We start from the raw sequence: 22356 nt of genomic DNA, 5'->3' as shown, positions 1-22356 counted from the left end.
TTGCTGTCTGCTGTCACTCTCCCGGGCCTGGAGCTTTCCACTGGGCACTCAGTGGGTCAGGGCCTGGCGTGTCTGCCCCTGCCACCTTATTTCTTACCTCCGTGCCTTTGCTGTGTCCTTTCTTCCTCCTGGAAGCCATTTCTCCACCCACCACCTCTCCTCTTATCTCAGTCAAAGGAGCGTCCCAGGCTCCGAGTGAGCCTCGTGCCTTTAGGGCAGTTGTCCCTTGAAGACTCCCCATCTGAAGCCCACTCCATTCTGAAATAAGTCCGCCCCACAAGGGACACCCTCTGGCCTGCTTACTGCATATTATGAGACGCCTCCTAGCCTAGGTGTGCCTACAACACCTTTCGCTGTGGTCTGGTGTCAAAGGTTTGTCTCGTCTCCCTGGACAGATTAAAGGGTAGGAAGTGTTGAATATTTGCTGAGCACCTACTAGGTGCCAGGAATAGTGCCAAGCCCTTTATAGACTGTTCTCATTCTGCGAAGTGTGAACTTTTCTCTCCATTTCACAGATGAGGAAACTGAGGCTCAGACACTTGAAGGGGCTTCCTCAGTCAGGAAGCCACGAGCTGGGATCAAAGCTGAGTGCCCCTTCCTCCACAGCTCTGCCCATCTGCCAGGCCAAGTGGCCCCAGGGCAGGCCTCAGTATCGTCAGTATCAACCCCTGCCCAGCACCAGCCCCATGCAGGACCCCCTTATCCCCCAATTTTCCAAGGAGATGAGGTGGGAATGGAGAGAGTGCTGAGTGTCTCTTATATGCTTCAGGCTCCTATGGCCCAGGCTGCCCAGGGGAGGTGGAGGGGCTATGGACCTTTGAAGCTGGAGAAAAAAGCCTCTGTTCTACTTGGGAGACCTCTTGGAAGGCTTCCTGGAGGAGGTGACCTTTTAGCCAAGCCCTGAAGATTGGGAAGAAGCACGGATGCATATTAGGAGGAAGGAAGCTGCCTGGGCAGATGAGCCGATTTGGAGTCCAGTCGCAGCCTGCTCCACCATTTACTAGCTGTGGCCTCAGCTGGGCAGCGCCTCTCTTGGGCAGTGGGGAACCCCCTTCCCCCAGTCTCACAGTACCTCAGTGAGAATCCAAAGTGCTACGTGGCCAAGGAGGGACCTGGGACACGAGGGTGGTCGGTCAGTAATGGGGGTGGTTCCTTTCCCTTTTTACGCATGACGCAGCCCACTCGATAGGACCCTCCCCCGGTCACGACCCTGAATGTTAACGGGGTGGCCCCCAGGCTTGGGGCTTCCTGCCCTCTAGGGAGGAGTGGGGGCTCACCAGCCGCCGCCGTGAGTCTGTCTGTCGCCTCCACGCCTCCCCCCCTCCAGCGTCCCGCGCCTGCAGCTTTCCCCGAAGACATTTGGTGTCAGTATAAGGACGGCTTTGCCTCGCACGCGGCGCGGCTCGGTCTCGCCGCCGCCGCACGTCCCCGCACCGCCGGGCGCTCCGGCTCCTCCGCAGCCCCCGCCGCGCGCAGACCCCGCGCCTCGAGCCCGCGGCCGGAGGCGCCAGCAGAGCCGAACCCGGCGAGGGACCAGCCCCAACCCCGCGCCGCCGCCGCGCAGTCCTCCCCGGACACTTGCCGGCCGCTCGGTACCCGCAGCGCCCCCGCCCCCGGCCCCGGCCCCGGCCCCGGAGCGCCGCGCTCCCGCCCGCCCGCCGCCCGCCGCCCGCCGCCCGCCGCGCGCTCCAACTCCGGCGCGGTCCGCGGCTCGTCCGCGCCGCCGGCTCCTCGCCGCCCGCCCCAGCCTTGCCGACCCTCCGGCCGCCCGCCGTCTCCTCCCGCCATGGCCCGGGCCCCGGGGCCCGCCGCCCACCGCCCGCCGCCCCGCGCGCCCCAGGGGCTCAGCTGATCCTGAATTGGCGGGGGGTGGGGGTGCGGCTGGCGGGGCCGGGGGTCCCCTCGATTTCCGGCTTCGGGGGGCACGCGGCGTCCCCGCGGCTCTGACCCGGACGACCCCCTGCTGCCCTGCCAAGTCCATGCCAAGGTAGGTGGGGGTGGGGGGGAGGAAGGGAGGGCTCCGCTCCGAGGCCAGTTTCTTAGCGCGTCGGGTGCTTTCTTTACCGAGGCGTTTATTTGTTTATTTCTGGGGACCAGTCCCCCCGCCCCCCCCCACACGCGTGCCCATCGGGTTGGGCCCCCATTCCGTGCTTTTGGGCAGGTGCCTTGGGGGGGAAGGACGGGAAACTTTGACCGGTCCCTTCTCCAAGGCCACGAAAGTTCTCTCGGTGCCAATGCTGAAGCCGGCTGAGCCAGCGCTGCAGAAATTTATTCAACAAGTCGGGCTGCCGGCTGGGGGGGCCCAGTGTGTGTCTGTCTGTCCCGCGGCCCCTCCATTGCTGCGGCTTTGTGGCCAGCTGGACCAGCGCTGGTGTCAGTGTCCAGAGGGCTGAGCCGGGAGTACTTGCCCAGGGAGAGGAGCGGTAGGGGGATAGAATGGGGGAATCCCAGGCAGCGGTAACTTTCCTGGAGGCCGAGGTGGTAGTGGGTCCCCTCCTGGGCCAGCCCCTCCGGGGGTACTCAAGGCTTCGGCTGCATGAAGCCAGGCCAGGGGCTGGAGCTGGGACTCTGGGGGGTAAAAGGAATCCTCAGCAGGTTGGGACTGGTTATATAATGAGTGTTTATGATGATTTGGTTTTAATTGTCTGCTAGGTGGTGTGTGGGGGGGATGTGGGGGGCAAAAGGCCTTGGCAGGCGGTGGGAAGGCCTGGGGGGGGCATGGTGCTGGGGGAGGGGGGCTTTTGGATGGGTTCAGGCGGAGGTAGCAGTCAGTCTGTCTGCTTGTGTCTTTCTCCTTTCTGGGGTCCTGGGGGCTCTGAGCTGGGGATGAGACTGGCATGTGGGAAGACCCCCAAGCTACACTGTGGCCGTGCGAGTCTGTGTTCTGGGTCCAGGTGTGTGTGTGTGTGTGTGTGAGAGAGAGAGAAAGAGAGAGACAGAAAGCTTGCTTGCGTCTGTGCCCGTATGGTGTGATGGGGTCTGACACGCCATGTCAGGAACCCCTGAGGACGGGAGGGCTCAGGTTGGCCTGAGCCGGGAGCCCGTCCATCCTTCTGTCTCACGCCCTGAGGATTCACTCAGCATATCCCCGCACCACCCAGGAACTGGAGTGCTGGGCCCATAGGGATGTGGGTCCGTGGGCTGGGCCCATGGGAAAGGGTCTGGCCAGCAGTAGGGGCCTGCTTCCCGAGGCTGCGAACCTCAGGCCCTGCCCACACTGTCAGGTTGCCTCTTGGATCAGTTTTTCCCCTCGGCCCCACCGACTGGCTTTGGAAACTCTTGTCCACCCTTCAGGGTAAACTTTTTGTTCAGACTGCAGGACCTGGGCTGGGCTGGAGACAGGGTGGGGAGTCTAGCTACCTCCCTGTCCCCTTCCCGCCTCCACCATTAGGGCTGAGCCAGAGGGAGGGGACGCCAGTGGGTGACAGGGTAGGGCGACACAGAGTGGGGACCAATTCTGAGGCTGCAGTCGGGGGAGGAAGAGGAAGAGGGAGGAGCACATCCTGGGGCTTGATGCTGAGCCTGTCTGGCACCAGATTCTCAAGCTCCAGGCACACACGCCCCAGAGGGCCTGGGCACCACACCGAGACCCTGCACTCTCTTCCTGGCCGCTCACAGCAGCCCCGCCTGCCCCCGGCACCCTGAGGGGCAGCCCTGGGGAGGGGCTACAGGCTTGGCAGAAGGCTCCTCCCCGTCCCTCCCCCCAACCCCCATTCCAGGTGCTTCTGAGAGGGCATCTTCTAGGCCCACCAGAGGGCACCAAGCAGCATTTCCCGAGTCCCTGAGCCCTGACTCCCCTTGACCTTGGGTGGGGAGGTGGGGACGGAGGTGGCCATGAAAACGGCTTCTCTCTCACCCTCTGTCACCAGCTCCAGACAGACTCCTCCGGAGAGCGCACAGCCAAGCTGGGAGCAGTTTGGGCGATGGCTGGGATTCTAGCTCCTCTGTGCCCCGACCCAGAGCCACAAGGAGCACAGGGCATCGCCACCTGTGACTCTCCCAGTCCCCCTTCCTCATGCCACCCCGCCCTCACTGCTGGCTCCACCACCCACACCCCATGTGGGGCTCCCCCAGGCTTCAGCCCTCCCAGGAGAGGCGGCTTCTGGACGCCTCTCGGTTCTCCCCCACCTTGGAAGAGCTCCCGCCCCCAGGCAGCTTCTGAGTTCTTTCCAAGGTAACAAAGCAGGCTCTCGTGGGGCTCCCGGATTCCTGTCTGTCTCCCTCTCCTCCAGCTCGTTCTCTGAGTTCCCCAGCTCCCAGCTCAGGGTGCTCTAACACTACGTCTAGAAAGATGGGATGCCAGGCTGGGGGGGGGACGTCCAGGGAGCCCCCCACCCCCACCCCCGCTGCGGGGAGAGCAGGGTCCTCTTCCCTCTTCTCCATCCCTTTCTCTCCTCCCTGCTTCCTCTCTCGTCCCTTCCCCACTGCTCCTTTCTGACCCCTTCTCTCCCCCGAGCTCTTTTCTGCAGAATGCGTCCTTCAGACAGGATCTGCTCTTGCCTCGTGCCCTCAACCCCTGTGCCCACAGTGGAGGGAGCTATGGGTGTACAGGTGGCGTGTCTGTGCTCCATGCTCCACGCTCTGTGGCTCTCTGGAGCTGTGCGTGTGTGGCTCTGTGGGTCTGCAGGCACATGGGTCTGAGGATCTATACGTCTGTGGGCGTAGGTGTCTGTGGATCTGTGGACGCGTGGATATTGAGATCCATGGGCCAGTAGGTCCGTGGGCCTGTGGATCCTGATATCCAGGAAGATGTAGGCTGAGTCGCTCCCCCTCATGACTGCCAGCCTGGGGAAGGAAGAAAACACATCTGATTTCCTTTTCTCTCTTTTATATTTACTAAGCACCTACTATGTGCCAGGCTCTATTCTGGTTACTGGGGGACACAGCGGTGAACAAAAGGGAGCAGACCAGTTCTGCCCTCTTGGGGCTTCTGTGCCCCTGAGAGGGGGCCTGGGGCTCCCCCCTGCCGGGGGCTGTGTGGGCATCCGGCTACAAGGCCTTGTTTTCTCCTGTGCCCTTGCCAGGGTGAACGGAGCTCTGTTGGGTATGTGGGCGGTGCAGATTGTGGAGGGCTTAAAAGCACCAGGTGTTTGGATGTCCTTGAACAAGTGTGAGGGGTTTGGGGGCTCGTTGAGCAGGAGCGGATAAGAGGGAAGTGGTTTCTTCAGGATGGAGGCCATGGTCTTTCAGGGCTGGAGCTTTCAGGGCACAGACCCAGTCCTATCTTCATCTCAGGGGCCCTGCCTCTGCCAGTTCCCCCTCTTCCTGGACTCTGGCCACGGTGGTCTCACGGATCATGCATTTTGAGAGCAGTGTCAGGCTTTTTTCTGTCCTTCTTACTGACTGCTGGCCCTGATGAGCAGTGAGGGGCCCAGGCAGTTCTCTGCTGGTCTAGGGACTTACGCCTTCTCCCTGGACCACTCAGCTCTTGTCCCCAGGTGGGAAAGACATGAGCACGTTCACCGTCATGGGCATGGCCCAGGGAGGGAGGGCACTTAGCCTCACAGGGGGACTCAGCTTCTTAAAGGATTTTTGTGAGGCTTAGACGTGTCTCTGCAGTGCCTAGCACGGGGCCTGGTACAGTGAATGGAAGCTGTTTCTCTATCATGAAGGTACTTTCCTGTTCTTTCCCCCTGTCTGCTATCCTTTTGGTGAGGTAGCGAAGGGGTCCCATTCTGCATTTTATACAAGAGGACATGAAGCTTGGGGAGACTGCATGTTGCGGTGAGTGCGGGCTGGGACCCGAACCTGGGCCCCGAGGCTCCCAATCCAGTGCTCTCCCTTCCTTGCACAACTTTTCTCCCTCTAGGGACCGCATCCACTCTCATTTTTTAGCTGAAGTAAGACCGAGGGCCCTCATTACTGCAGAATGAGCAAAAAATGATCACCAGCGTCGCCTGCTGGGAAATGTTCAAACACACTGATGGAGATTCAGTTACAGTCTTGCTGGCTGGCACTAGTCGTGAGGCTGAAAGCTGGCAAACAGTGACAATGTCTAGTGACAGGCATGTGGACAGGTACCGGGGCGCAGGTGGGTGGGCTGCAGTGTCCTGTCCACCGCCTGATGGCCCATCATATGGTAGCATGGATCAAAGCCTTCCAGAGCCGACCCGTAGCTCTTTCACCAAGCAGCCCTTGACCCTGGGAAAATCCCTTAACCTCCCTGGGCCTCAGTTTCCTTACCTGTAAAGTGGAGAGAGCAAAAACACTTTTGTCATTGGATTGTAACGAGGTGCCTGGCCCACAAGAAGCGCTCCCCTATTAATGTTGGCTGTGACTCTTGGTAGCCATCGCGGAAGGGGTTCTGATTCCCTTCATTGAACGCTGCAAACCTGCAGGGCTGGCTGTTCGTTTGGGTGACAGAACTAAGATGCCTGCGGTGTATGCAGACCTGGCTGGGCAGACCAGAGCAAGCTTTGCCTCAGGTCATGCATCTGGGGCCATACTTGAGCCACTCATCTTTAGGTTAGAGGAGACTTGCTTGGCTGCAGTTTCTCTGAAGAGGATCTGAGGGCACTAGTGGACCACATGCACCCTAGATGCTGCAGTCTGACTGAGTTGCCAGCCAGGTGCTGGGGCTCCCAGGCTGCTTCAAGAGATGGCCCCACTGCAGAATTAGGCACGTGACCTCCTGCTCTACTCTGGGTTATTTGGTGCCATTCGGGTCCTATCCTTGCAGGGGAACATAGGCAAACTTGAGTATGACTGGGGACAGGTCCCAAAGAGTAGATGAGCTGGAAATATCACGCTGGGAGGGGTTGAGGGATCTGGCAACAAGAGGCCCGGGGCAGACGAGGCTCTGGGGCGGGCGGGCTGTCGTCATGCATCTGCAGGGCTGTCGTGCGGAAGAGGGAGCAGACAGAGGGTTCCAGGGGTTCTGGGATGCTGGCTGGAGGATTCTGGGAGGGACGTGTCCCCCAGCCTCACAAAGACTTTCCTGCAGGCTGCCAGATGCAGGCTCTGCCTTGGCATTGTGTGTTTGTGAGTGCGTGTCTATGCGAATCTGACGAGAATGTGAAGGGTGTGTTTGGGTTTGTGTGAGCAGACGCTCTGTGTGTGTGTGTGTGTGTGTGTGTGTGTGTGCGCGCGTCCATGCCCGGCTGTTTACATCTGTGAGTGTGTGAGTGTGTTTGTGTGGGTGGATGTGTGTGTGAGCGTGAGTATGCGTGTGAGTGCACGATCTCTGGGCTGACGAGCACATGGTGACCCACTATGGCCCTTTGAGGACCCCGTTCTTTTCAGAGACTCCCCGTGTGGAAATCTGGGGCCCACAGGAGTCGAAAACCAGGCACTGTGTCTCTGGGTCTCCAAAGTGGTGGGATTCTGGAATTCCACAGCCAATGGCGCTCACGGGCGTGGGGGACGGTCACAGGCCCACTGTGCATTGGCCTGGTGTCTGGTGGTGCGGCGGGGGGCTGGTGGGTGTCACCCCACTCCATCCTCCCGGCAGCCCTGCCACAGCGCAGTCGTCACCCTCCCTTTATAGTCAGAGTCGCCGTGGGCCACTGCTGGGCTGCGTGGGGCGCCGGGGGTAGTGGCGCAGAGCTGGGGCGGCACCCCAGGGCTTGGCTTGCAGCCTAGGCTCTGAAATGCCACATTATGGAAGTCCGAGGTTATTGTAGCTAATATGTCGGGCCTCTAAAGTTCTGGGTGATTCTAAGATGCTCTGATTCTGAGATTCCTAGATTCTAGTATTCTCAGAACGAATTTGTTGCTTATTCTCCTAGCTGTGACATTAGTTGATATGTGGTTGTTGGTAAAGGAGTAAGCAGGTTGTCTGCTTGTGTTTGCTGGTGAATACACAAACACACACGTATGTATATGTGTACACACACACACACACACACACACTCACGCACTCGCGTACTCACGCAGGGCCTGGGATGATCAAGAGAGGCCTCGACCTCCACCAACCAGGTTCTGAGCTCTGCAGACACAAGGCCTCTCCACACCATACTCCAAGGGCTCTGGAAGATTCTGGGAGGCAGGTTTCACCACAGACTTTCAGGGTCTTTGTCCACACTGGGGGTCTTGTCTGCACCAGCAGCTGTGTTGTCACTGGGAATCCAGCTTGGGAGGGAAGGCCCGGTTCCAGGGCACCTTTCCCGATCCCAAGCTGGTGTCTGTGAAGGTTTAGTGCTTAGGCTTGGGAATGGCAGGCCTGAACTGGGACCTTGGTTTTGTCCTATAATAGCTGAGTGACAATGGGCACTGCTGGACTTCTCTGGGCCCCTGTTTCTTTCTTCATAAAGTAGAAATAAGGGTGGTTTGTACTTTAGGGGGTGATGGTAGAAATTGACATATAAGTGATGCCTAGAAAGCCCTTTGCTTGTTACCTGGCACAGTCAGGCTCAGTCAGAGCCTCTGATGCTGTGATGATGATGGTCATGATGGTGGTGGTGATGGTGGTGATGGTGGTGATGGTGGTAGCAGTGATGGTGGTGGTGGTAGTTATGGCAGAGAGAGGGCTGGGGTGCAGCCACTGGGGATGGCACAGCTGGCCTCATGCCTGCTTAGACATCTACCTTCATGAGTTTTAGAGAGCTCTCCCATCCACATGATGTGGGGCCTGCTGACACAGGCAGGAGGAGGCCTGAGCTTTACAGAGGGAAAGACGGAGGCTCCAAGAGGCCAGTGGAGTCAAGAGTGGGGGTGTGTGTTCCCAACACAGTGGGGTTCTGCTCCTGCCCGCGCACTTGCTCACAGAGGCCAGTCCAGTCACCACACCACTGCCTGGTGGCCTCATCCTGGGAGTGCTTAGAGGAAGGAGGCTCCAGGATGTGGAGGCAGCTCAGAGTCTGGGGCCAGATGGACCTGAGTTTGAATCCATCCGTGCTGTCACCTAAAGCCAGACCTCTCATCTCTGTGAGCTCCATTTGGAGACAGGTTGGAGCCCAGGGGGCCCAGTTGCCAACCCCTCAAGAGCTGCTGGGGACAGGAGCAGGGCTTTGGGCACAGGGCAGAGGGAATTTGGACTATGGGGAGCAGGTGAGAGGGTAGCACCCTGAGTGGGCACCGGGGAACAAGTGAGAGGGTGGAGGCTGGGTGGGCACCGGAGAGCAGGTCAGAGGGTGGAGGCTGGGTAGGCATGGGGAGTGGGTTGGGGGCAGTGGCCTTGGCAATTGTGGTCTCTAGGAGTCCCATAGTGAGGCAGGAAAGCTGTGAGGACAAAGGACTGCAGCCTTGTGACAGCCTTAAATGGGGCCAAGTGAGGCGAAAAGCAAGTTAGGACGGAGTGGGTAGAGCTGAGAGGGAGGAGGGGTGGTCTCGTGTGGCTCCAGGGGCTGCGGCAGCTGCAGGAAGGGTTTTGGTGGCACCTGGCTGGGCTGCCGTCGGGGCCAAGGTAGGGCCAGGCTTTTCCGGCCCGAAAACATGTCTCAAGTCCACCCCGCTCTTCCCGCCTCCACCGGTATCCCAGGCCAGGCCTGCCCATCCTTCCTACCTCCTTTTGGCCTTCCCAGCCCCACCCCTGCCTGCCCCACCACTCACTCTCCCTTTAGTCCTTAGAGGACTGGCTTAAAAGCACAGACCAGAGCACACCACTTCCTGCCTAAAACCCTCCTGCGGATTCCTGTTGCACTCGGAATAAAAAGCACACTCCTGCCCGGGCTCTCCGTGGGGCCTGCCAAGCACTCCACTCACCCCCTCCCTGCCCTGGGCTCGGCACACTGGCCTCGTTTTCTCTTCCTTAGATGCACCGAGCTCGTTCCGGCCCCCCAGTCTCTACACATGCTGTTCCTTCTACCTGGAGAGCTCGTCCTACAGATCACGCATGGCTGGTGCCTTCTGCTTCCTATTTTTATCTTTGGTGTCTCTTTCCTTCCACTAGGTGCCTTTCCGCCTTGTTCCCTTGTTTGTTTACTTCCCAGCACATTTTATTAATTTGTCCAATGTGGATTTGTTGAGCCCCTAAAATGTCGCAGGCACGGTTCTAGGCACTGGTGGGGGCGGGGAATGCAGCGGTGAAAGAAGCGGACCACAGTCCCTGCTCTCCTACAGCCGCCTTCCAGGTTGGGCAGACAGGCGCTAAATCATAAAGATATAAATACATAAATTATACGGTGTGTGTGTTGGTGATAAGGGCTCTGGAACCCAGAGGGAGAGAAATTAATTGACTCGTGTGTCTCCCTCCCTTGCTGGAGCGTCAGCCGAAATGGGGGCTGGTGCCAAGCCTGCCTTCTTCACCGGCGGAGCGGCCGGGCCAGCCCCGTGCCTGCACATAGTAGGTGCTCAGGAAATAGTTCCTGGACAAATGAATGCATCATCAGGCCTGGGGACCAGGGCGTGCGGCTGGAGGAGAGGGTGTTCCGGGGAGAGAGGAGGGTGTGAGCACAGGGCTAGAGGAGGCAGCTGGAGCTCTAGGACTGGGGAGGTCCAGCGTGCCAGAAGCAAGGGGCTGGCAGAGGGACGGTGGGCTCAGAGGCAGGCCCTGTGGTGGGCAGGCCCGGAGCCACCCCAGGGAGGGTGTTTTTCAGCCCAGGGGTTGACACGTGGCAGGCCGAGTCGCCTACAAGCTTACGTAACGGCCCTGGCTGTTTTTCTGGAACCAAGAGCGAAGCCTGGAGCTTGGGAGCAAACTCTGCCTCCCTGACCAGCAGGGTAAAGTGGCAGGAGGTGCCAACTCCCGCCTGTTGCCCCCGGGAGCCAGAGAAATGTCCAAACGCATCAGCTCTGGGCAGCTCGGCAGCCGCGGGCAGCAGTCCGCTGAGCCCCGGGAGCTCGCGTTCTGTCTCCAACTCCCATTGCCCAGCCCAGCCCTGTCGGGGTCCTAAGCCCTGGGAGGCCCCAGTGCGTGGCGATTTGGGGACGGGTGGCCTCTTGGATGAGGTGGGAAGGGGGCAGGCCCTGACAGGTGGCTGTCCTTCCTCCTTCACCGTTGGCTGTCTGTGCAGAGGGGGCCAGGCAAGGTCATGGCCAGCCATCACTGAATCTGGAGGGCCAGTGCTGGGACTCTGGCATCGAAGCGTGCCCTAGCCTTGGTGCACCACTTCCTTCCCTGGCTCTGTTTCTCCAAGCGCAGGGGAGCGCTCCTGGGGTTGTTGGAATCATCAGAGGAGACCGGAATGTGGAAGTGCCCCCTGTGCTGAAGCCAGGAGCAGCAGTGTAATTTGCAGAGCTCGCTGCCGAATGGAAACGTAGGGGCCCCAGATCTCAAATGATGAAGAATTTCAAGTCTGTGACAGCCAAGCGTTAAACCCAGAGCAGGGCCCTTCTGAGCGTGGAGCCCTGGGTGGCCACGCTGGTCACACTCCCAAGAAGCCAGCCCTGGTAGCGTTCTGCCTCTGCTGTTGCTGGACTGTGTGTCTGTCCTGTCTGTTCTCTGGGCCTCAGTTTCTCTAGCTGTAAAGCAAAGAGGTTGGTGTGTAAGGTCCCTGAGTTCTCATCTTTGTGAGGTGGTCGGGGAGATCCCTGAGCTCACTGCCTCGGGGAAGCCTGCCCGGATTCCCTCCTGGCTTGCCCAGCTCCCTTGGTGTCCGGCTCCACAGCCCTCCAACCTCTCCTCTGTTAACACCTGTCGTCCTGGTGATGATGTCTGACTTGATAGTAACTTCCCTGTTTTCTTGCAAATTTTCTTGTCTTCAATGATGTAGTAAATATACAACCACGGTCTCATAAAAACAAATTAAACCCAATTAATATCACAGCTACATTCTAGATAGGTCTTATGCTCACTCTTCATCTCCCCAAACTGAGCCTGCGCGGAGTTGACCAGACTTACCCCAGGACCCCTCCCTGGAAGTGGATTCCGACTCGGATGCATGGGGGGCCCTCAGCTTGCTCCTAACCGTTGGGGCAGAGTGAGAGCGAGGGGCCATGGGCTGTCTGGGCTGTGTCCCCTTGTGGGGGCAGGTGGGTGCCAGGCAGCCCCAGCCACACGCCACCCTTCTTCCTCACCCAGGGCTCCTTGCTCGGCGCCGACATGGCTGAGAGCTCCCCACCGCCCTCCTCCTCTGCCGCTGCCGCTGCTGCCCCAGCAGCTGAGCCCGGAGTCACGGAGCAGCCTGGGCCCCAGAGCCCGCCTCCTTCCCCTCCAGGCCTGGAGGAGCCCCTGGATGGAGCCGATCCTGAAGTCCCTCACCCGGACCTGGCGCCTGTTGCCTTCTTCTGTCTGCGACAGACCACCAGCCCCCGGAACTGGTGCATCAAGATGGTGTGTAACCCATATCCTTTGCGTGGGGGGCAGGGGGCAAGCTGTTCCCTGACTGAGCCCTGCCTGCCACACTGTCCTCTGGTTTGGAGGCCGTGGTGGCAGTGGTGGTGGTCGAGCTCTGATGTGGGGTCCGGGGGAACATGGGGCATGGAGAACCGACTGATGGGGACCTGGTGTCCTGCTGATGTGAGCGTCCTTGACGACTGTGGGGGTTGCCGCCTGCAGGGTCCCGTCAGATGAACAGGACATGGGCCGAGCCTGTCTCTGCTGACGGACCCCAGCCCCGCAGCACGAAGTCTGGCCATCCACGCATGTTCCCTCAGTGCTCGCTGGGCACATATTGGCCATGTCAGAGCTGAGCCTCCGGTAATGAGTGGTGTTGGGGAGGGGGCACATTAGGAGCAAAGGCCTGGGGAAGAGAGGAGCCGAGGACAGGTTGTTGTGGCTGGAGTGGAAGAGGTAGAGCCAGTGTGGGGCTGGACGGGGAGAGGGAGGCTAGCGGGGCCGCGTGAGAAGCTGGCCTGTGTTCTCAGGGCAAGGCGACCAGGCGAAGTTTGCAGCTGGGATGTGATGCGCAGCCATCAGTGTTTTAGACGGACCGACGGCTCAGTGCAGTGTGGAAATGGATCGTGGACTGAGCTGAGGGCTGGGGGCTGGTGAGGAGGTGGCTTTGGGACCCAGACATGGTGGCCTCTGGGTTTGGGGGCTTGCCCAGCAGAACAGAGTCTCTGCCAGTGCTCAAGGCTACACAGGGTAGTACCTGAGCCCAGCTCTGGACACCTGGGCTAGCCGGGATGCTGGCTGGGGTGGCGAGGTGGCCCCAGGAAGGCTGGGGGAGGCAGCCATGTGGAGCCCAGGGTGCTGGTCCCTCTGCTGGGGAGGGGACTGGGTGGTTACCTTGGAAACTGGAGGGTCTCTGCTGGAATGGGTGGAGTGTGGGTCTGGGTGCCCTTAGCTGGGTAGAGGGCCAAAAGCCAGGTGTTTCTTCTGTAGAACAGCTAGTTAGAGGGTGTGTTCAATAACTCTGTTTACCCGGGTCTCCCCGGCATCAGCCCCGGAATCATGGAGGACAGAGAAGTGTAGCTAGCTGCCCCGCCCTGAGAAGCTGCCAGGAGTGGGGGGCGCAGACATCATCCATGGGAACGGTTTTAGTACAGTATATTGGGGAAACCTTAGGAGCCTGTAGCATGTGAGCTGGGAGGTGGGCAGGCCAGGAAAAGGGGGACCACAGGAGGTCTGAGGGAGAGAAAGGCTCGCCGGAAGACCAGGAACACAATGGAACCACGTCATGGGTACCTTGCCTGCGCGGAACTAGGGTGGATTCCGGCTCTGCCATCTGGGTGCTGTGGGACCTTGGCAAAGTTACTTTACCTCTCTGAGCCTCATATGTCCGGACTGACAAGATCTGGGCTAGGTTGGAGGCAGAAGCATGGCTCAGATGGCCTTGGTCTGGGAGTGTGACTCAGCTTACCCTCTGATAGGCTCTGGCATGTCTGGCTGGGGAGAAGCAGCCCTAAGCTGGTCCTGATGTCTTGGAAGCCCTTGGATAGAGAGCCATCTATCTACGGTAGAGTCCCACCTACAATAAACTAGATGTGTGACTTTGGGCAATTCCTTCTCTCTGAGCCTCATAGCCTCTATCTAAAAACAAGGGCCTAGATAAGATGGCCTCCTCCAGCCCTGGGAGCCAGGGGTGCCCTCACCCCTGATCTCAGGCACTCTGGGCCCTGGTCACTGAGCAGCCCATAGACACCCTTCCAGTTTGCCACATTTCTGGTGTGTTGGGGAAACTGAGTCCCTGGGATCCTCTGGCCTTAGTTCTCACCATCCCTTCGGGCTCCCCCCCCTCCCACGGCATGTGGGAGCCTGGGCTTGAGAGCAACCATGGGCCTGGCCCCTGGAGGGGAGGGAAAGGTCTGCTCCTGGACAGAGCTGGGCTTGGTCCTCCTCTGCCTCAGGGAGAGTCCTGCGTCCAAGTGTGTGGAAGCCGCCCAGGGGAGGAGGGCTGCCACATTCAGCCCCCACCTTCGGGTGGGACTCCCCAACACTGGGAGCTGCTCAGAGCATGTCGGGCTCCCCAGGCCCCGTGACAAAGGCTGCTGAGGCTGGGGCGCAGGTCTCTGTCTGAACTGGCTGCCTTGCTTCCAAGCTCCCTTCTGGACCAGAGATCCAGTGACTCCGGAGTGGAGCGGCTTTGCAAGTCAGGTCTGGGTCTCCCAGCCTGGAAGCTTTTGGGATTGAGTCTCAGGGTTCAGAGTTTGGATGTAAGGCTAACTGACAATCAAATTCCAAGCCTCTGTGATTCACAGCCTGTAAAGCTCGGTGTTTCAAAGAGGGCGTGAAGGGGCACCTGAGTGGCTCAGTGGGTTAAAACCTCTGCCTTCGGCTCAGGTCATTGTCCCGGGGTCCTGGGATGGAGCCCCGCATTGGGCTCTCTGCTCAGCGGGGACCCTGCTTCCCCCTCTCTCTCTGCCTCTGCCTGCCTCTCTGCCTACTTGTGATCTCTGTCTGTCAAATAAATAAATAATATCTTATTTTTTAAAAATATTTTATTTATTTATTTGAGAGAGAGACAGTGAGAGAGAGCATGAGCGAGGAGAAGGTCAGAGGGAGAAGCAGACTCCCGGTGGAGCTGGGAGCCCGATGCGGGACTCGATCCCAGGAATCCAGGATCATGACCTGAGCCGAAGGCAGTCGTCCAACCAACTGAGCCACCCAGGCGTCCCAATAAATAATATCTTAAAAAAAAAAAAAAAAGCCAAAGAGGGCGTGAATCCAGGATCTGGGGGCCGCAATGGTGTGTGTTTGGAAGTCCGGGGACCCGAGATTCTAGGCTCTGTGAATAGAATGGTTCATGGTTCAGATTCCATAGCCTGAGTTGGGCTCATGGGAGAGAGGCCAAGGCAGGTTTCTGCAAATGCAGGCCCAGGTGACCTTGGCTGGTGTCAGCAGGGGCCCCTGGATCAGAGACTTGACCGTGGGTATGCTCAGGCCCAGCTTTAGAGTCTTGCTGTGTGTGTGTGGGGGGCAGGGGTGGGGGGGTGTCTTTGATCAGGTGCCGAGGGCTCTAGGATTCTTCCCTGGCCAGAAACCTCCCTTCCCCCACCTCCTTCTTGGGAGGGAGGTCCTGGAAGGGGCAGTGCTCAAGCGAGTGCTCCTCCGTGGGGACATGGCTGGCATTTTGGGCGTGACGGTATTTGTGGTCCAGACTGTGTTGCATATTACATATTTAGTGTTCTCTGTCCCTAAATCTTAGGAGGTAATGGCCCCTGATCTCTGTGGCAACCACTAATGACCTTGCTCATCTCTAGACTCTACACCATTCCACTTTCCACCAAGAACCCAAAGTTATGATGGACGTGTTGGCATCTGAGTCAGACTTGTGGGAGCTGCTCTCAGGCCCAGCAGGCCCAGGGCCAGGGCAGGGCAGGATGGCAGGGTCTGCTCAGAAGGACTGTCCTGAGTGCTTGAGTCCCTGGGGCGTGAGGAGCCCTGGCTGGGAGCCTCTTGTCCTTTGAAACCTGGTGCTCCCTGATTTGCCTCCTCACCCAGCCCGGAGCTCAACCCTGCGTCGCCACCCGACTCCCCAACTCACCAGAGAGCCAGAAGAGGCTGCCGGGACCGAGCGGGGCTGGCGTGCTGGGAGGGAGGTCCGCACCACCTCGGGCCAGGCCTGGGCCTTGAGCAACGCACCGCCAGCCAGGGCTTCAGCTGGCAAGTCTCCGGGTCTGAAATGTCAGGGGACTGGTCGTGGTTTGACTCATGGGTCGGCGACAAGTGGAAAATGCTGGGGCCCTGAGTCAGGCAGACCCAGGGCTCATTCTGCCTTTTATTTGCTGTGTGATCATGGGCCAAGGTTTTTTTTTTTTTTTTTTTTTTAAAGATTTTATTTATCTGTTTGAGAAGAAAACAGAGGGGAGAAGAAGCGTATGAGAAGCGGGGAGGGGCAGAGACAGAGGCAGACTCCCCGCTGAGCAGGGAGCAGGTCTCCATCCCAGGATCCCGGGATCATGACCTGAGCTGAAGGCGGACGCTTCCCATCTGAGCCCCCCAGGCGCCCCCACGGGCCAGTTTTTTATCTCTCGAGCCCCGTTCTCTCTGCTGCCAGATGGAGGTGGTAGTACCCCCCTCTCAGGAGGGCACTGAAGACCAAGCAGCACACAGGGCGAGTGTGGACATGGGGTTCTGTAGATAGAGACCCCTGCGGTTCTCACTTACACCTGCGCTCCCGGGTGAACGGGGCCTCACGGATAACCGAGCCAACGCTCTGCTCTGGGAGATGCAGTGAGACGGTAGGCATCAGGCCTGTAGAGAGCACATAACGCCCCCGGAGGACATTGTTTCCAGGGAAAATCAGATTCGATCTCCGTTACTTAGGGAAACCTGCGCCAGTTACGCCACCGGTCGTCACGCCTCCATCCACGCGCACGTTGTTGCCAGGCGGCCGCAGCACGACCCATGGGCCGGAAACCTACCTATTTTCTCCCCTGGCTTCGATGCGGGAGCCTTTCTGGGGAGGCAGTCCAGCTGCCTGGGGGAGAAGGGCCCATGCTGGGCTGTCTGTGCCCTGGTTTTCCCGGCTCTGTAATGGACGATTACAGGTGATTGGAGATAACGACTTGCAGCCCGCAGTGTGTCGGCCCAGGGGAGGGGCTCGGGGTGATGATAAGGGCTGGCACTCCTGGCGCTCAGCGCTCCGCTGCCTTCACACCTGTAGCCACCCCCCCCAACCCCCGGGGCTGTCCCAGCCCCATTGCACCCACAGGAAAACTGAGGCTCTGAGAGGTTGACTGACTTTTCCCTGCTGCGTCGCACAGCCAGGGTGTAGTAGAGCTGGGATGAAAGCCTCGATGCCTCCGAATCCCCAGCTTCAGCTTGTATCCAGGACACTGCGGACACCTGCTGAGTCTGGAGAAGTGCCACGCTCCATCCGGGGCGGGGAGATTTGCTCCACGGTTCCAGGAGGCAGTGGGGAGGGTCTCCCTGGGTTCAGCATCTACATAGGACAGCCACCTCTGTGGCCCACCTGGGGCCATCTCCTGAGGGGCGTGCAGCCCCTTCCCTTTGGGCTTGCTGCTCCAGGGCTGCTGCCTCCCCCGCGCCAGCCAGTGGGGAGCCAGCACTTCTGCGGCGGGGAGAAGCAGCCACGCGTGGAGGGAAGCCAGTGGGCTGTGAAGGCGCCTCTCTGCTGGGCATGGCTGGGAGGAAGGAGACTCCAGCTGCCAGCGACCTTGGATAGGTCACCACCACCCCGCCCCCTGGCCCTCGGTCTCCCCGTCTGCAGGATGGGAGAGTTGGCCGGTGAGGTTGGGAAGGGGCTGGTGGGGGACCCACTTCCGGCCCTCTCAGAAGCATGTCAGTGGTGTCTTCGGGAAACCCCCCGGGTGCCGTCTTCCTTGTGGGTGGGCTCCCTTGCTCTGTGCTTGTGGCTGTGGTCCTTGCTCTCATCTGTCCCTCTGGACCCCTTCTGTCTGCTTCTGGTCCCCTACGCGGCTCTGGCCCTCTGCTTCCTCTTGCTTCGAGGTCCAGCTGGCCAACACTCCCGCCGTGCAGACCCTCTGACCTTGTCGGTCACCAGGCCCACGGTCTCATCATAGCTCAAGCCTTGTGCTATTCAGTCTGGGGGTTCAGCATGTTTGTTGGAGGTGAATGGGCCCCTCGTTTATCTCTCAGCCATTCACGAGGTCATTTGGCCCAATCATTCGACAGCTATGACCATTTTGTGCAAGGGAAGGTGACTCTGACTCCCCGGGCGGGACATCGGTCGGAAGCCCCTCCAGAGAAGGCTCCTGTCGGGTGGTGGTGAGAACTGATGATGGCCCCGGGGCACTGGCGGGGCCTGGAGATGGGGGTTCAGGTGCTGGTGTTGGTGCCTTGGGGGTGGTGTTGGGAAAGCGCTTTGGTGACTGCAGGGACTGTGGCTTGTGTGAGTGTGAACGCAGACTTGCTCCTGGCTTCTCGGCCAAGAGGCCTTTGCTTTTGCTGAACCTCTGTTTGCTCATCTGAGAGGTGGGGCCACAGCAGCGGCCGGGGGAAAATGTCAAGTGTCAAGTGACAATTCCCGGGCCAGCGCTGGCTGGGCTCCTAGGAGGGTTAAGTGGCGAACGGCAGCTGTGGGCACACTGGGGCCGATGGGGGAGCTGTGGGGAGCCGCCAAGGGTCCTGAAGGTGGTGGCAGCTGGGCCCCCAGTCTTTGATGATGGTTTGAGAAGCCTGTGGGCCAGGCTGCTTCTGGGGGAGGGAGTGCCTGAAGGGTGGGCAGTGGGAGGAGAAGAAATCCTGGGGAGCCCCAAATGGATTAAAGGAGAAAAGGGGGTGTCGACTGCAGGAGGAAGACCCCCTCCCATCACCCTGTTATGCCTGATGTAGTCACTTGGGCCACCCCCCATCTCTAGACCTGCTTCCTCTCAGTCTTACCACTCCAGACAGGGCGTCTGGCACCCTAGATCAAGGTCTCTAGGATCTATCTGAGGGTCTTTATCAGGAAGCCCTGCCTTAATCTAACCTCCATCCTTCCTGGGCTGAGCCCATCCCTGTGGCTGGGCTGTTTGGAACATCTGAGTCTTTCCATCTCCTTCTGTCTAAACACACGGCTCCTGGATCTCACCTCAAATGCCCACTGACGAGGTGGGGTGCCCTCCCTCCCCAGCACGGTGAAGAGAGCACCCGGGAGCCTGGAGCTGTGCAACATGGGCGGCCTCCTCTGCCCTGGACCCCGTCTCCCCCGCCTCCACCCTCCCCAGCAGGGTCTCCTGGGGCCCCCTTCGTGGAAGGAGTTTGTTGCCCACGGAGCGCTGCGTGCCCAGGAGGGGCTGTTGTCTCCCCGCGGCCTGCCTCCTTCCGTTTGTTTACTCATTCTTCCCTCACTCAGAAACCTCCCATGGCTCCCTGTCACCCCCAGAATAGTCTCACTTGGCCTGGATTTGGGTCCTTCTATGGTTCCCGCAACCGCCCCCCCTGTGCCCCCACCCCCACCCCGCCCCGGCTGTCCTCCAGCCACCTTCCAGCATTTTCCCTTCATGCTTTCTGTTCTGAAGCCCAAACGACTGCTGATGTTTCTGGACGTGCCCTCCTCCCCTGCCTTGGCTTCTGCTGAGTCTGCCCCTGCCCCCCGGAAGCCCTCTCCCTGCCTCCATGGCTACCAATCCCCCGGGTCCCCCAGGCCCAGCTGCCTGACCCCCACCTTCAGGGAGTGATCCTGGATCCCCAGCTTCTTCCTCTCTTGACTCTGTGGTCAACTTGCTGCTTCAGGGGACTCGTCCGCGCTTGCCTTTTCTCCTCTATCCGGCTGAGGCCCCAGAGGGCGCAGAGCTGCGGCTCTCACTGGACTGTGTGGCCCAACCTGGGCCTGGCGCGGATGGGTTCCTGCCTGGCTTTCCAGTTCCTTCGGTACTTCCCCGCCTGCCTTGGCCTCTCAGGTTCTCTCAGCACCTCCTGTGAGCTGGCAGGGCCGGGACTATGGTAACCCCCATTCTACAGCTGGGGAGACTGAGGCCCAGGAAGGGGGCATGCGTTACCCAGGGGCCCACGTGGAGTCCCCAGAAAGCCAGGGCAGACTGGAGCCTAGCATTCTAGACTCTGATGTCTTGCCTGTGGCTGGGGAAGGGGCTCTTTAGGGGAGAGTATCCCTCCTCCTTCGGCCTGGGGCTAATGGGAATGCCCAGATGGGTGGCCAGTGTCGCTGGAAGAAACAACACATGTCGGAGAAATTGTCTGTTTCCCTCCATCTGGTGGAGAGGAGATTTGTTTTTCTCAGAAGTCAAAGTCAGCATTGAGCCATGCCCTAGGGAGGCTTCTCAGGGCCGGAGTGACTGTTGCACTCTCGACAGGTCAACAGGGTGGGCTTGACAGCCAGTTGGAGGAGTCCGGTTAGGCCAGAGAGGGCCTGATCCTCAGGGCAACCTTTGGTTTCATCACATGGAGATTTCTGTGTGAAGAGAGCTGTAGGTGAAGAAGCTGCCTCTGATCCAGCCTGGGAGCATTGTCGAAGCCTGCCTGGAGGAGGAGGCATTTGGCTTGGGTCTTGCTGCGTGAGTAGGAGTTTTGCCGAAGCACAGTGGCAGGATAGTGTTCCAGGCGGGGAGAATCGTATAGAGAACAGTGAGTTTAGTGTGGCTGGAACAGGGTGAGGCACGTTCCGGATAGCAGGTGTCGAATGGCAGTTGAGGGCTTGTTCTTGACCTTGGGGGCAGTGGGGAGCCATTGAAGGGTGTCCAGCAGAGCTGGGATGTGAGTAAATTCCTTTGTTAGAATGATCACTCCTGGAGCAGAATGGAGGATGCTTGAGGGAGAGAGAGGCCTGGAGACCAAGCTGTAGACTTCTGAAGTAAATACTGATTGGCGATTATTGACTGATTGATGGATTGAACAAGTGTTGACTGAAGGGCAGCTTCGGAATCGTTTTGGCCACTATCCCACACTGGAGTAGTGTGCCCTCGGCTGTTTGGCCGTGGTGGGTGGAGCCTTGCAATACCAGACCTGGATCCTTGGTTGTGACCCTGAGGAGGCCCTAGCCTGGTGGGCGAGGCAGGGCCAGACCCACATCACACACCTGTGAAGCAAAGTTGGGTACAGGCTGGGTGGAATGACCCTGATGGGGGTGGGCTGTGGCCACCGGGAGGATGGAGTGGTCAGTCCGTCCAGACTGGGGATGCCACAGGAGCCTTCCGATGAAGAAGGAGACCTCCACGCCAGGGCAGCGGAGCGTCTGATGGGTGAGAGGTGGGGGAAGGGGAATGGCATCCCCACTGAGGTCAGTGCCTTTTCAAGGGCCCTGGGGTCACCCCGGATGCTGGTAATGGCCTGGCGTGGGGGCTGGGAGAGGAGCGGGGTAGGACTTGAGCAGGGAAGGACAGTTGGGGTCTGGATTTGGAGGACAAAGCCAGAGACTGCGCCGGGAGGGCACTGGTGTTCGCTAAGCACCACCTGTGTGCGGGGAGCATTCCATCTTCCCGCAGCTCAGACAGCTCTAGGGAGGCCCAGAGAGGTGGGGCGCTCGTCCAGGGCTGCGGTGGCTGAGGGGGGCTTGGGCGGGAGCCCAGGGCGTGCGCAGCCCCGGGAGAGCTGACCGCAAGGCTAGTTGTAATTGATAGTGAGCCGGAGAATTAGGAAGAGGGCCGTCTGGCTAATGAAGTGTCAGCCCCCTCCTGGGGCGTTTAAAACATGATTGGATTTTTATTCGTCCATCCTGCCCGGCTTCTGCGTCTGTGTCAGAAGTCAGCTTTGACCTGCCACCTCCCTCGGACCTCCTTGCCGTCCTGTTGGGAGACAAACAGCCCCGTTTGTTTCTCTCCGAGAGAAATCGATCCGTCTTATTAATCAGCCAGAATGTCTCCCTGCTAATCTCTCTCCAGCTCTCCTGTGGGGCTGCCTTCCGCACTTCTGGCCCCGTCTGCCCTGTCGACCTGTGCTCTGGTCTCCCTCTTCTCTCCCCAAGTTCAAATCCTGATGTGGGTGCTTCCTACTGTGTGGTGCTGAGCACATAGCTCAGCCTCTCTGGACGACAGTTTCTGTCTGTCTGAGAAAGCAGCAGGGAAAGGCTTGGCTAACTGTGAGGGGCCCTAGGAATGGGAGAGTGTGGGGTGCTGGCATGGAGAGGGCCAGGGTGGAGGTGAGGAGAGCGGGTGCCCAAGATCTGCCCCTGGGTTCCCCCCCCAGAGAGTGGCAAGAGAGGCTCTCCACCGCACCCCTCCGTTGAATGAGGAGGTGACTGGGGATTGACTGTCCCCCAGGACCTGGTCTGGGCTCCTCTAAGTGCAAGCTCCTGAGCTCAGGCAGGTCACTCCTCCTCTCTGGGTGTCAGCTATCTCATCTATAAAATTGTGGGGTGGGGGAAGTTAGGCTGTATCAGTGATTTTCACTTGGGATGATTTTGCCCCTAGATTTGGCCATGTCTGGAGGCATTCTTGGTTGTCACAACTTGGGGAGGGTGTTCTATTGGTTTCTAGTGGATAAAGCCCAAATATCCTACAATGCAGGAGACAGCATCTCGTGAGGAGACAGTGTCCCGTGAGGAGACAACGTCCTGTGACAAAGAATTATCACGTCCTAAATGTCAATAGTGCTGAGGCCCAAACCCCCGGCCTAGGTGGTTCCAGGGATCTCTAGAAGTTCTCAAAGTGTGAGCACAGCACGGAGCCCATTGGGGCGAGGAGGGTAGGGACCGAGGCGGGCAGGAAAAGAGACAGCGCTGAATCCCCACCTGA

At 59.4% G+C, this 22356-nt stretch overlaps 1 protein-coding gene across 4 annotated transcripts in view; it reads left to right on the top strand.

Annotated features, from left to right (window-relative positions):
- Positions 1-1739: 1739 nt before the first annotated feature.
- Positions 1740-22356, top strand: part of CACNA1I (calcium voltage-gated channel subunit alpha1 I) — a 116069-nt gene continuing 95452 nt past the window's right edge. For 2 of the 4 annotated variants that reach the window (XM_032346217.1, XM_032346214.1), the window contains exons 1-2: positions 1740-1987; positions 11900-12162. In XM_032346217.1, the coding sequence (XP_032202108.1) occupies positions 11921-12162 (242 nt within the window). In that variant the 5' untranslated portion in view covers positions 1740-1987; positions 11900-11920. Of the gene's footprint in view, positions 1988-11899; positions 12163-22356 lie in introns of those variants that run through there. The other 2 variants (XM_032346216.1, XM_032346215.1) reach the window with 2 other exon arrangements.

This window comes from Mustela erminea, chromosome 6, assembly GCF_009829155.1.
Source record: "Mustela erminea isolate mMusErm1 chromosome 6, mMusErm1.Pri, whole genome shotgun sequence".
Classification (NCBI taxonomy): Eukaryota; Metazoa; Chordata; class Mammalia; order Carnivora; family Mustelidae; genus Mustela; species Mustela erminea.
This window is presented reverse-complemented; position numbering and strand designations above follow the sequence as displayed.